This window comes from Macaca mulatta, chromosome 1, assembly GCF_049350105.2.
Source record: "Macaca mulatta isolate MMU2019108-1 chromosome 1, T2T-MMU8v2.0, whole genome shotgun sequence".
Taxonomy (NCBI): Eukaryota; Metazoa; Chordata; class Mammalia; order Primates; family Cercopithecidae; genus Macaca; species Macaca mulatta.
In genome coordinates, this window is record NC_133406.1 from 69,673,075 (window position 1) to 69,686,827 (window position 13,753).

General features: G+C 40.1%; 1 protein-coding gene across 2 annotated transcripts in view; it reads right to left on the reverse strand.

Annotated features, from left to right (window-relative positions):
- Positions 1-3,416: 3,416 nt before the first annotated feature.
- The window catches only part of INTS7 (integrator complex subunit 7), a 94,747-nt gene continuing 84,410 nt past the window's right edge, over positions 3,417-13,753 (reverse strand). For both annotated transcript variants that reach the window (XM_015117294.3, XM_015117288.3), the window contains 3 exons: positions 9,433-9,531; positions 7,621-7,806; positions 3,417-4,947 (listed from right to left, as the gene is read on the reverse strand). In XM_015117294.3, coding sequence (XP_014972780.3) covers positions 4,660-4,947; positions 7,621-7,806; positions 9,433-9,531 — 573 coding nt within the window. In that variant the 3' untranslated portion in view covers positions 3,417-4,659. The remainder of the gene's footprint in view (positions 4,948-7,620; positions 7,807-9,432; positions 9,532-13,753) is intronic.

Sequence of the window (13,753 nt, forward strand, 5' to 3'; positions counted from 1 at the left end):
TCACGCCATTCTCCTGCCTGAGCCTCCTGAGTAGCTGGGACTACAGGCGCCCGCCACCATGCCCTGCTAATTTTTTGTATTTTTAGTAGAGATGGGGTTTCACCGTGTTAGCCAGGATGATCTCGATCTCCTGATCCGCCTGCCTCAGCCTTCCAAAGTGCTGGGATTACAGGCGTGAGCCACCATGCCCGGCCTCAGCATAGTATTTTAATACCAGAAGCAAAGCAAATGCATGAACCTAAATACCCTCCTCGTCATCTATACACTCTTTTGTGTGGAACTTTTAGTGAGTCAAAGATTTCAATGTAGGCCCCTTTTATCTAGAAATCCACTTAAGGGTTATGTGGGTCTTAAGGTAATAGTTCTCATTTTTTCATTTCTTATTCCCTGCACTTTCCAACTCCATAGGCAGTAGCCACACAAAGCCATTTAATTGAAGTAGGCGGGGCATGGTGGCTCAGGCCTGTAATCCCAGCACTTTGGGAGGCCAAGGGGGGTGGATCACTGAGGTCAGGAGTCCAAGACCAGCCTGACCAACATGATGAAACCCCGTTATTAAAAATACAATATTAGCCAGGCGTGGTGGTGCATGCCTGTAATCCCAGCTACCTGGGAGTCTGAGGCAGGAGAATCACTTGAATCCGGGAGGCAGAGGTTGCAGTGAGCTGAGATTGCACCATTGCACTCCAGGCTGGGCAACAAGAGTGAAACTCCATCTCAAAATAAATAAATAAATAAATAAAATACTATAATTAAATTTAACTGAAATCACACTAGCCATATTTTAAGTACTCAATAGCTACATGTGGCTAGTGGCTATAGTGGTTAGTGCAAATTTAGAACACCTCCATCATTACAGAAAGTTCTGATGGTCAGTGGTGCCTATACTCTACATACCAAGTGCCAGGTCATCTTAATCTCAGTATTCTTTTGGCAGGTATTGGCACAGAAAGATCAAGTGACTTACCTAAGGATTAATGCTGAGTCTTATAAATAGAATTTAAACTGACATCTCTGGGACCCTAGTCTGAGGATCTTGTTTTAATTGATTTGTTCTTCTCTGAACAGTATCTTAACATGAGAAATGGCATATTCCCCAGTTGCAAATTGCCTGCTATCTTGGTTGGTTTGTGCTAGAAAGGTTATGTCTGAAGATCTTAATTTAAGCTGGAATACATTAATTTCTGAACAGTCAACATTCTACTGCTATCTTCATTGAAGGCAATCAGCAGAATGTGTTTACATATATTTCTTTGTATGTTTACCTTTACATATTTTAATTACATGATTTACAGCATAGTAGACAGAAATTCTATTTTGTTTAGGTCATTATTTTATTACTCGATGTACCCAAATCGCATATGAGGAAAGACAGCTTAAATGTGTTTAATAGTAGAGACAAGGTAATAAAATGCTCAGTGAGAACTGATCTAACACTGTGGAAAAAAAAATACTGAGGATAATGACAGTAGTAGTAATAATAAAAGCAAATGCTTATATATCTGTTTACTATATGCCAAGCATGTTCTAAGTGTTTTAATACATTAATTCTACACCAACTCACTTAATTCTCATACCTACCCCATGAAACACTAATGTTTCTCTATTAGGAATAAGGAAATTGAGGCATAGAGAGACTAAGCTTGTCCATGGTCACAAAGTTAAGATTGGAACCTCAGCAGTATGGCTCCAAAGGCTGGTGCTCTCAGTCACCAGACTACACAGCAGTCCCCCTTTTCAGTAGGAGATACATTCCAAGACCCCCAGTGGATGCCTATGACTGAGGATAGTACTGAACCCTATATACACTATATTTTTTTCCTATACATACACAACTATGCCAAAGTTTAATTTATAAAATAGGCACAGTAAGATATTAAAAGTGATTATAAAATAGAACAATTATAACAATATACTGTAATAAAAATTATGTGAATGTGGTCTCTCAGTATCTTCACCTCTGGGAACCGAAACTGTGGAAAGCAAAACAGCAGATAAGGAGACACTACTGCACTGCAAAGTGACGAAGCACTGAGAAAAACTAGTCCCGTCTTCCTAGCTTTAACCAGCAAGTGCCCTTGATACTTCAAAATTTAGGGAACATGCCCACTTCCCAATTAGTATGCATATCTTTCTTTTCTGCATCTCATTTTTCTTTTCATTCATTAGTGTAGTGTTGAAGTTATAAACAGTTTCCCCCCACCACAAACAACTGTTTAACAGTTGATGCCAAAAATTCAGTAGATATTTTACCAAACTAAATCAGAGCTCCAATCCTGGATCTAATGGACATACTAAAATAAGTCTTTCCTGCTTTAGAGTTATGTTCAGTTCAGTTATACTCTGAACTTCTTGGACTTGCTTTTATTTTAATAATTCCTGGCCAGGCACGGTGGCTCACGCCTGTAATCCCAGCACTTTAGGAGGCCGAGACGGGCAATCACCGGAGTTTGGGACCATCCTGGCCAACACGGTGAAACACATCTCTACTAAAAAATATAAAAATTAACCGGGCATGGTGGCACATGCCTGTAATCCCAGCTACTCGGGAGACTGAGGCAGATGAATCGCTGGAACCTGGGAGGCGGAGGTTGCAGTGAGCTGAGATTGCACCACTGCACTCCTGCCTGGGCAACAGAGCGAGACTCTGTCTCCAAAAAAAAAAAAAAAAAAAAAAAAAATTCTCTTCTGAGTTTGCCAGGAGCCCGTAATACACCAAGTTAAAAAGTTCATAAACACAGCTATCAAAAACCTATCTTTTAAGAATGTAACATTTGGGAAGTTCTCAAAGGGAAATGATGGCTTACAAGATTTGCTTCTTTTTTTGGGGAAATCTACCTTGAATGGCACCAGAAGCTTGAAATCCACATTGTAAACTTTAATCCTGAAAATAGCCGCTTAATTACAAATAAAAAAGATCTTCCGCAGTTTAAGAAATGTTTTTGTTTGTTTTTAGTCTTTCAGTCACTTGATAATACAACTCTAGGCCACAATCCAGAAAACCAGTCTAATTCAGTCACTTCATAGACAAAAAAACCCCTAAGATGTACAGAGGTAAAGTGACTTGCTTGGTCACACAGCTAATTCATCAGAACAAAGAGTGAAACCCAGGCTTTCTGATTCAGCTGTTTCCACACCTGCTAAAAGAACAAGGGGTTCTGCACACGTCTTCTGCACTGCTCTGGCAATCTTTCCTAAGCACGTGTTCCCAGATGCTGAGATGACTGTGCAGGTTGCGTGAACCGCATACAACTGGGCTGCAACTAAAGAGATGTCATTCACAGTGGACGCCGTAGATCTGTACACATTTTATGAGAATGTTCTGGCTGTTAGCAGCACAATGGGTTGTGCTCATGAAAGCAAGCAATCTTGGAGAGACCCAAGTTGTGATTCACTTCTCAGTCCCAGAGGCCACATGACAAGAAAAAAAAAACAAAACTTTTTATTTTTTAACTCAGACTCCATTCTCCTTTGAATTAATGTTGACATATAAGAGAAAAAGGCAAAACACAAGCAAAGAAACTGAGATATTTATTTAAAAAGGAAATTCCAGGGAAAGTACCCTGCATTACCTTAGGAGCTGCATCCGGCCAAATTACTTATAGCATCAATATCTGCAACCGTATGATCCCTGATGTTTAGAAATCGTGACCCTGAAGCCCTAAATGATCCCCAATCAAAAAGCAGTTAAGTTATATCTAGCATATTGTGTTAAGAAAGTCTATTTTATCATGGTTTTCAACTAGTATTAAAATAGGAAAAAAAAGCAGTTTTCTGGCTAACCAGAAAACTCTGTTCCCTGAGCATCTCAACAAACTGAGCCTGTGTTATAAAGAGACTGCTCTCTCTAAACAATCAAGTCTAGCATAACTCATCAAGTAGAAACCAAACCAATCACCAACCAAAGGAAAAGATCCACCCCTTCTAACTTAAAACATTAAAGATATTAAATGAGTGATTTTTTTCACTTTTGGAAATAATGTGAAATGTCTGTATTACACATAGTTGCAGACACATTAGAAAAAACCAAATTAATCTTTAATTTTCTATGAAATTGCTAGCTGCTCTTTGTTTCAATAAATATGAAAATAATAAATTAAGATTGCTTTAGCACAGGAAGAGATAGATAGATACGTGGTTGAAACAATACAGCAGGATGTTTCAATACTGCTACACTGTGGGCTTTCATAATCCAGAAGGCTGGATGTTGTAGGGAGCACTTTCAAGTCCATCTACAGAAGGACTCAGGTTCTGCTACCATGGATAAACCTTGTAGTGACTGGTCAGAACTTCTGAATGAACAGCTCAGAATCCTAGGTCTAAGCCAGGCAGCAAATGATGTATTTTGGAAGAGTAGTGGTCAAATTTATCAATTCAATGATCTCAACATGTGACTATTCTTGAAAGAAAAAGAAAAAGAAAAAGCTCGGCAACAGAAAAAACAGTAATGACAAAACAAAACAATCTTCTGGCCAGGAGCCCAATTATTTTTCAGACAAAATTTTTAAGAAAACAAAATTTTTCCAGAATATTCCATTACAAAAATCAATGAATAAATGAATTACACCGTAACTTTCATACATATTCCATATGAAAAAGCAAACTGCTTCTGGCAATTTGATTGATCTCTTGAAAGTCTGCCGTGCATGCATTCCATGGTTAAAACCGTGTGTAGGCATTGCGCTGCTGCTGCTGCTGTAATGGCTGCTGGGCTTGCTGCTGTTGTAAGCGAATTTGCTGGGAATAAGGGTCTTCCAGGGATTTTACAAATATGGTAGTTCTGGGACCAGTCTTCCATACTATACCATTGGCATCTTTCACAGAAGATTCCACTGTAATGTTGTGTGTTCCAAGGATAGCAAAGTTCAACAGAAATTGAGTACTGAAGTAATCATTATGAGGTTCAACCCTTTGCTCCATCTCATTGGTCATGTTGTCAATGGGTATCTGGAATGAAACAATTGTTAAATAACAACAATGGCTAACATTTATTCAGTGCTTACTATGAGTTAGGCCCTGTTCTAAGAGCTTATTTAGACCATGCAGACAATCAAAAAGTAGGTACTGCTATCATCCTTGCTTCACAGATGAGGAGTCTGAGGCAGACAGGTGAAGTAATTTCTCCAAAGTCACATGATTAGTGAATGGAGTAGGAATCTGAACACAGGCAGGCTACCTCCAGGGCCTACACTCTGAACTATTAAGCGATGCTCCTCACTATCCTTGAGTAGAATGAGCTCCCAGGGCTGTTTACAGCCCCTTCACATGCTGGGCTTTCTTCCTTGCTTACTCAACCCCATCTCTAAATCCCTATCTTCCTTGAGACTGTGAAGAGATATTCTGAAGAAATAGGATGAAATCACCTGTTCCAGAGAGTTTAAAATCTAAGAGACTGAAAAAGAACAAAACACTAAGCAAATTTAAGTTAGGTTCCCCCCCATCCAGTTGGTCTGATTTTTATTACTTAATGTAGTGATTCCTTACTCTTTTAATAAATTAACTGAACAATTTGCACATTGCTCATTTAATAATCAGTGCCTTGTTCAGACTGGAAGTACAATATGTTATAAAACACAGATTTACAGGCTCATTCATTTAGCCAGACATTCATGCTTTTGTTCTTCAAAGACCAGAATAAAACCTGCAGACGTACTCTTACCTGTACCCAAGATGAAACATGTCAAGAGATAGATTTCTCCTGAGAATGCAAATAAAGGTGATCTTAATGTGTATTTGACCAGATTGCTCTAGGTTTATGTGTGTGTTTCTGTGGTGTAATTAATTATATAAACGTGCCCTGCAGCTTTGCGTCTCAAGGAGCAGTTATCATGTCACTTTTCCAGAGACATTTACCTGTAACATTAATGAACTGACCTCACCAACCAATTCAAGGTCTTAGAATTATTTATAGTACAGGTACTTTTTCACGTTTAGCCTTTGTATAGTTTTTATTTCCCTAAAGAATATGCCTACCAAAGAACTTCCTTAAAAGGACCAGAAATAGGCCTTAGGGAACCTGATCACCCTGAACGGATGGCTGCATTTTAAGCTGCAAACTCACTGTGAATAACACGGCAAAGTAATCATGTTATTATACGGCTTATTATATCAGCTTCCTGACTTTAATCAATGCCTCTTGAGAGGTAAGTCAACAAGCAGAAGACCATAGCTTCTAGGTTTAAATGTCATTTTCTTAATAGAAGATATTATACGCAAGGAACAAAGAGAATCATGGTTACTACTGTTTCAAATTCAAAGTGAAGAGAGAGCTGCAGACAGGGATAAATTGTGTAAATTCTCATTACAACCTTCTGTGACAGCAGATACCCAATTTTAACAGTTGTACTCTAAATATAGTAAATAATTTTTTCATCATTCACAAATTATTGAGTGGCTACATAAGGTACCATGCAGTATGGCATAGATGTCAAAACAGGAAAAGAGGAGAATGAAGGCTGAGCCATGTCAGAGTGCCAAAGTGAGAGGAACTTGCCATAGTTAAGAAAGTAGTAATGGCTTAAGAAAGTAATAATAGTTTAGAACCAGACCTTCCATTGGCTTTTTAACCTAAAACCACCAAAGATAATAAAATGCTCTCTTTTTATACCTTCACTGATAATCCCCCTTCCACGCTACGCCACAATAAACCTAAACACAGCCAATCTGGGCATCTGAATAACTTTGCTGCTACAACTGTGGACTTGGTCCCTTGCTCCATTTACTGTGGATAAACCACCAAGGAATTGGAAATGAATGTCTAAAGCAAGGAACATTCTTTATTTGGAACATTGGCATTTCATGGGTACAGATTCAGTATCTTAGCTCTGGCTAACAATGTAAGCCTGATTCAGGTTATTACTTACCTATATCCTGAGTTCTCAAGGCAGCAAATCCCTAGGGTTACACTCTTAAAAAAAGATTTTACTTTATCTGACCATTTTTTAGAAATGCTATATACTTTTTTTAAATGATAAAATTTACTTAAAATGGAGAAAACTACATAGATGTGTATTTTTTTGTGGGGAGGGATTGGGTGGGTTAGGGAGACACTTGTTTTTCAACTTCTGACATTTGAAGGGACCTCTTGATGTGCGAGGGGCCTTTCATTACATTAATTTCCTGGCCTAGCGGGGAGGAGGGAGGAGGTGAGTCTTGCTGATGGGTGAGTTTCTGGGCAGGAACCAGACATGGAAAGGTAAGCCCTTGCTCTTTCTCTTCTGCTTTGGGCACCCGAGTTCTCTGTGCCCTGCCATAAATTTTATAGGGGCAGGCTCCCATATGTACTGACTGAAGCTGGGTGAAAAAATCCAATTCAGGGGTCTAAGGTTAGAAAGTCCTTGCTGCCAGGCATCGGAGTTAGGTTTTCCCACAGCTCTAACAGTAATAAAACTCATATTTTGATCTTTGCCTGGATGCTTCGTCCCTATTAACTGGTTCAGGGAGAGAAAAAAGAAGTGTTTATCAACCCCTTCCAGCCCCAATGTGGGCTTTTAATTTATGTCCATCTGATCCCTTTGGAGGTATAACTGCAATCTGTTTAACCATGAAAAACACTGGAAAACTTCCATCAATGAGCTCATATAAAATCTGTATCACAGTTCTGCCTCTCTCCTAAATTACCTTGTAGTCTTGTCCGGATTTACTCTGCAGTGTGGAAGAAACATTCAGACAGACAGACTGAATTTTGCGAAAGAGTCCTGGTTTAGATCCGTGCTGAACCACTCCCTCTACCTTTAGCGCCAGCTGCTGGTTATTCTGGACAGCAATGGGCTCTGCAGGGTTCCGGGGCGATGGTGACAGAGCAAGCTGGAATGCCAACACTCAAATAAATGCCAACAACCAAGAGCAAGCTTCCTTTTGACAAACATGTCTGTGCTAATCACTGGTTACAGGTTAACAGAATCGATTGTGCACTCCCCTACCCCCACATGACCTGACTGTGCCGAGAAAAGACAGATGTACCTTTAAAGTGCCTCCTTCTAAACATCACTGTGGTTTTCATCTCAAACCTCAGTTCTACTTGAGGATGATAGAGAACTAGAGAAAAGCAAAGGCACTGTTCTCCCAATTTTTGTGGTGAGGCATTTCTTTGACAATGAACCACTTCTAGTAGGGAAATGCATTGTATCAATTTTCATTACCTAAGAGCTGCTGTCTCTTTGGTCTTAGGTAAATTTAAGTAAACTAAATTCAAATGTAAATGAACTTAAAGTTCCAGGGTTATCTACACAGCGAAGTCACTGTGCTATAAAAAAGTCAATACCCACAAATGAATCAAATGACATTTTTTAACCTCTCATTAGTTTTTCTTCAAAAATGTATTAAAAATCCCAAATACGCATCAATTAAAGAAAGTTCAAGTCTTGCTAAATGAAAAGATGGAAGAAATTTGAGTCTTTCTGATAATGCTGTTGAACTACTAAACTAATCAACCCTGGAGACATCCTACTTTAGGACTTCTTATCTAGATCGTCAGTCTTCCTCATTATTCCAGTCATTTTGAAATGGAATGCTTTGTTATTTGTAATCAAAAGCATCTGCATGGATGTAAAAGTTTACTGAAGACATTAACTAACAGGGATAATCTAGGAAATCTCTTAGAAGTGACAATTTTCTCCCTTTTCCAACAATTTTTTTGAATCAAAAATAGCTTTTGAATTGTGAGTGGCTTAAATATTTCAAAATACTAATTCTACTCACTGGTTAGCGCCTCAAAATATGTTACTGAAAGGCAGAAGTACTTTGGAAGTAGAATTGGTGACACTTTACTGGACCTGATTCATTCTAAGTTGGGTCTGAATAGACTCAGCTCAAGATCCTTGCAGGCTACTGTGATATATCACTAATTTATTCCTGGAGGTAAGAGGCAAACAACAGAGCTCCAGTTACCTAAATGCCTGTCTCATAGCATTTGGCACTGACAATTAAAAAGGGAGAGAGTTTAACTCTCAAATCCATTCCTTTCATCCAACCCTTGATAAAGGAGAGAAATGGCTTACAACTAGGTTTTATCAAAACCAAAGGTAGGCCAGGCACAGTGGCTCATGCCTGTAATCCGAGCGCTTTGGGAGGCAGAGGTGGGTGGATCACTTGAGGTCAGGAGTTCCTGACCAGCCTGGCCAACATGGTGCAACCCCATCTTTATCAAAAATACAAAAATTAGCTGGGTGTGGTGGCGGATGCCTATAATCCCAGCTCCTCGGGAGGCTGAGGCAGGAGAACTGCTTGAACCTAGAGGTTCCGGTGAGCCAAGATCACACCACTGTACTCCAGCCCAGGCGACAGGGCGAGGCTCTGTCTCAAAAAACAAAACAAAACAAAAAAACCAATAAACCAAAGGTAACACACTGAAGTGTAGCTATGTCCTACATAATCTTCAGAAGACACCTGGTTTTAAAACCTATATTAACCTTAGTATTCTTCCTGTATTACCTTGATGCTGGTAGACTGTAGTTTCTGGAAAAAATATCTCTGGAAAGAAAGAGGAACTTTCAGCAAAGCAATGATGGCATTGCAGAGGCATGCTGTATGCTGAGGGAAAAAAAGAAACTAAATCAAATAAAAATAAATTTTCAAATTTCATCAACAAGCGGTACATTCAGTATAAAACTACAAATGCCCATATAATTACAAATGTACATACCAATCAAGAAGTAGGCATCACATCCAGGAACTGTGCATACATACTAAATCATTCATGTCATCAATCACAATTACAGATTTTTACTTTATTGTGAAGTATATTCAATAAAATATAAGTGACAGAAATGAGAAAATCCACAGTCCTCAAGGCCAAGCAATAGGAAAATTCCACATTTCTACAGCACTCAGAAATATCAGTATATTATTAAACAAATATATTAGATGCTAAAATACAGAGTAACCATCACATGGCAAAGTATGATAAACAGTATGGTAAAGAAGCCCGAGCATTTTGCAGGACCTTGGCTTTGAGCTGGCTCATTCTTTCATTAGGTGGCTTCTTTGTCTCTATGGCCACCGGTCCTCAGAGTAAGCAATGATGGAAACTTAGTCGAATTCAGATGAAAGAGGACTATATAGTCGGAGAATCCCGAAACTCTAACAAAATACCTTATTTCTCAAATCTGCTTCACACATTTAACTGAGTTTTGAAAATCCCAGCATGACTGCAGAGGTACAGAAACACTGCAGAGAATATTTTGAGCCTTAATGAAAGTGGTCATAAAATCAGAATTTAAGTGTTCAACGATATTTTAAAGATTACCCAGTCTAATCTTCAATTTTGCTGATGACACAGGTCACACAGATAGGTAATAGAACAAGCTGGGACTAGAATCTAGGTTGCCTGACTCTTCAGTGATTTTCTTCTGTATCACCAATGATTTGCCAACTTAATAGAAGAAAACTGAAAGTATCATAAGAACAGAACCAGAACCATCCCTGCTTGGTCTACTATCCCTTCCTCAGTCTACTCCGGTCTCAGTGGCCTCCTAAGGCACAACAGTGAGGCAGCACTCCTTTCGCGGGGGCACTAGCTGCGGGGGGTCTGTTCCTGCAGACCCGATTCAGCAACGGATGAATGAAGTACACTGACACCCAGATATTCTGCTCTGCCAGTCCAGCTGAGGGTCCCAGCTGCTTACAGGCTCCTGCTGAGTCCTGTTAACAGTTGTGACTGGTCCCTGATCAGCTAGTCAGACTCGCATTTATTCAGTAAGATTAATTAACAAAAGCTTGAGTCAACACCATTAGAGGGAAATTGACATTGTGGACTTCTGAGTAAAAGGCACTTAAGCACCCATGGTACATCAAAGGTTAGTCTTTACATGAGTAAACAAGCTAGCTACGTAAACTACTCTGCCTTTATTACTATTTTAATTTAACTAAAGGTAAAGGGATCAGGTGGCCTTCAGTCAGATCTATTACTGAAGTCATACAAACTTCTCAGCCTTCCAAGAAGATTTGTGTCTATTTCTATAACTATCTCTAATATTTTTCCCACCAGCCTGATTGAAACCCAACACCACAGGTTGAAAACTGCTGCATGCACCATGTGGTATGCTGTCTGTCCCTCTAAGCTCCTGCTTTCAAACAGAATGTCACCTAGTTGCTCATGCTGTAAATATTTTTTTTTTCTTTTTTTAAGTTGGGTGTTAAGGCTAAAAGCCAGAAAAATCCATTCCTTATTGGGTTCAGGCAGTTGAACATTTTGTGCCCAATAGGCTCATAGTACAAATGCCAGGTCTATTACCTGAGATAATTACAACACAGATTTAAAGACACTGGTTCTATTTTTTCAGATTCAACTGTTAAAATAGCATTAATCAGCTTCCTGCAACAAGTAATTTGGAAAGTATTTGCAGGGACATCCACCTTTGGTGGACCTCTGATGCCACACTAGTGTTTAAAGAGAGAAACATCTTTGAAGGGTGGACTCAGAGGACCACAAGGGACTTCAGGCTGTTTTCAGGCAGAAAGTCACCATTTTGCCTTTTAAAAGAATGGTGCAGATTTTGCAATACTCCCTTGGAAAAGTGTGGAGTGCCTCTGAGGTCAACAGCCCCTTGGGTATTGACCTCCATAGGTATATTAGCAGACCACTATTAAGATGTCTGGAGATGTAAATTACATATCATAATCAGAAAGACGTTAATTTTTTTTTTTTTTTGCTTTTTGGTTTTTTTGAGACGGAGTCTCGCTCTGTTACCCAGGCTGGAATGCAGTGGTGCGATCTCGGCTCACTGCAAGCTCTGCCTCCTGGGTTCATGCCATTCTCCTGCATCAGCCTCCCAAGTAGCTGGGATTACAGGCACGTGCCACCACGCCCGGCTAACTTTTGTATTTTTAGTAGAGACAGGGTTTCACCATGTTGGTCAGGCTGATCTCAAACTCCTGACCTCGTGATCCACCCGCACTGGCCTCCCGAAGTGCTGGGATTGCGGGCAGGAGGCACCGTGCCTGGCCAACGCTCTCTTAATTGTCAATCCAATGGATACTTCTCAGTCTTTGTATTTTCTGACATTTCTGTGGCACCTGATAATGCTTTTCCTTCCATGAAATTCCACCTAATAGTCCATACCCTTATTTCTGATTGACTTTAAACCTTCTATGTGCAGATGACCTTACATGTATCCCAGCTCATCTTTCTTCCAACTCTAACGTATTTACTATCCAACTGCCTAAAGACAACAACGTGTTTGAAAATAAAACCTTCATCTTCTATCACCTCTCTATATTCTATCAGTAAAGGATCAATCAGTTGTGTAACTGATCACTGAAGCTGGAAACCTGGAAGGCATGCCTCCATCATCTCATGTCTAGTTTAAAAAAAAAAAAAAAAAGGGCCGGGTGTGGTGGCTCACGCCTGTAATCCCAGCACTTTGGGAGGCCAAGGCGGGCAGATCACGAGGTCAGGAGATTGAGACCATCCTGGCGAACACGATGAAACCCCGTCTCTACTAAAAACACACAAAAAATTAGCCGGGCGTGGTGGCGGGCGCCTGTAGTCCCAGCTACTGGGGAGGCTAAGGCAGGAGAATGGTGTGAACCCGGGAGGCGGCGGAGCTTGTAGTGAGCGGAGATCGTGCCACTGCAATCCAGCCTGGGCGACAGAGCGAGACTCCGTCTCAAAAAAAACCAAAAAACAAAAAAAACACACTCAGCCTTGAAAATATTTTCACTAAGTATCTCTTATATGTTTTTCTCATTCCTACTGACATTTTAGTAATTTGTTCCTTACTTTGGATTACTGAAAAAGCCTTGTAGTCATTCTTCTTTCCTCTAATTTCACACCCTACCAGCCATTTCCTGTTTTGCTTCTATATGATAATATACAATCTATATTAAGCACTTCTCTCTCCCACCCATTTACAATTTCTAAGAAGCCCCCCAGTGCCTAAGGACAAAGTCCAAACTCCTTAATACTGTGTTCAAAGCCTTCTGTCACCTGGCCGCTGGCTACCTCTCTGATTTCATCTCTCTAATCCCTAGCCTGTATGTTACATTGCAGTAATAACAAACTGTTCCTAGAAGACACCATGCTATTTCATGCCTCTGCTTTTGAACATGTTTTCTGCCTGAGATTCCCAACCCCTTCTTATCTGCCTGGAAAACTCATATACAAATACATCTTCCCTGTCAACTGCACCACCAATCCATTTTCCCTATCTTTTGACGTGAACTACTCTTTTTTGTTCTACATCTCTACATTGTGCAGAATTCTATTAATGCACATACACTGTATTGTGTTTATTTGTTATAAAATCTTTCTTTCAGCTGGGTGCGGTGGCTCACACCTGTAACCCCAGCACTTTGGGAGGCTGAGGCGGGTGGATCATGAGGTCAGATCGAGACCACCCTGGCTAACACGGTGAAACCCTGTCTCTAATAAAAATACAAAAAATTAGCTGGGCATGGTGGTGGGCACCTGTGGTCCCAGCTATTCGGGAGACTGAGGCAGTAGAATGGCGTGAACCCAGGAGGCAGAGCTTGCAGTGAGCCGAGATCGCGCCACTGCACTCCAGCCTGGGCGACAGAGCGAGACTCTGTCTCAAAAAAAAAAAAAAAAAATCTTTCTTTCTTAAGACTACGGACAACTTGAGGGAAGATCCCATGTCTGTCATTTTTCTATCCCTAGGATCCCAAAAGTACTTGTTGAACTGAATCTGGAGGCTCAGACAGTAACAAATCTATAAAATACAATTTGAAAATACAGAAAAAGAGAATTTATTTATTTATTTATTTGAGATGAAGTTTCACTCTTGTCGCCCAG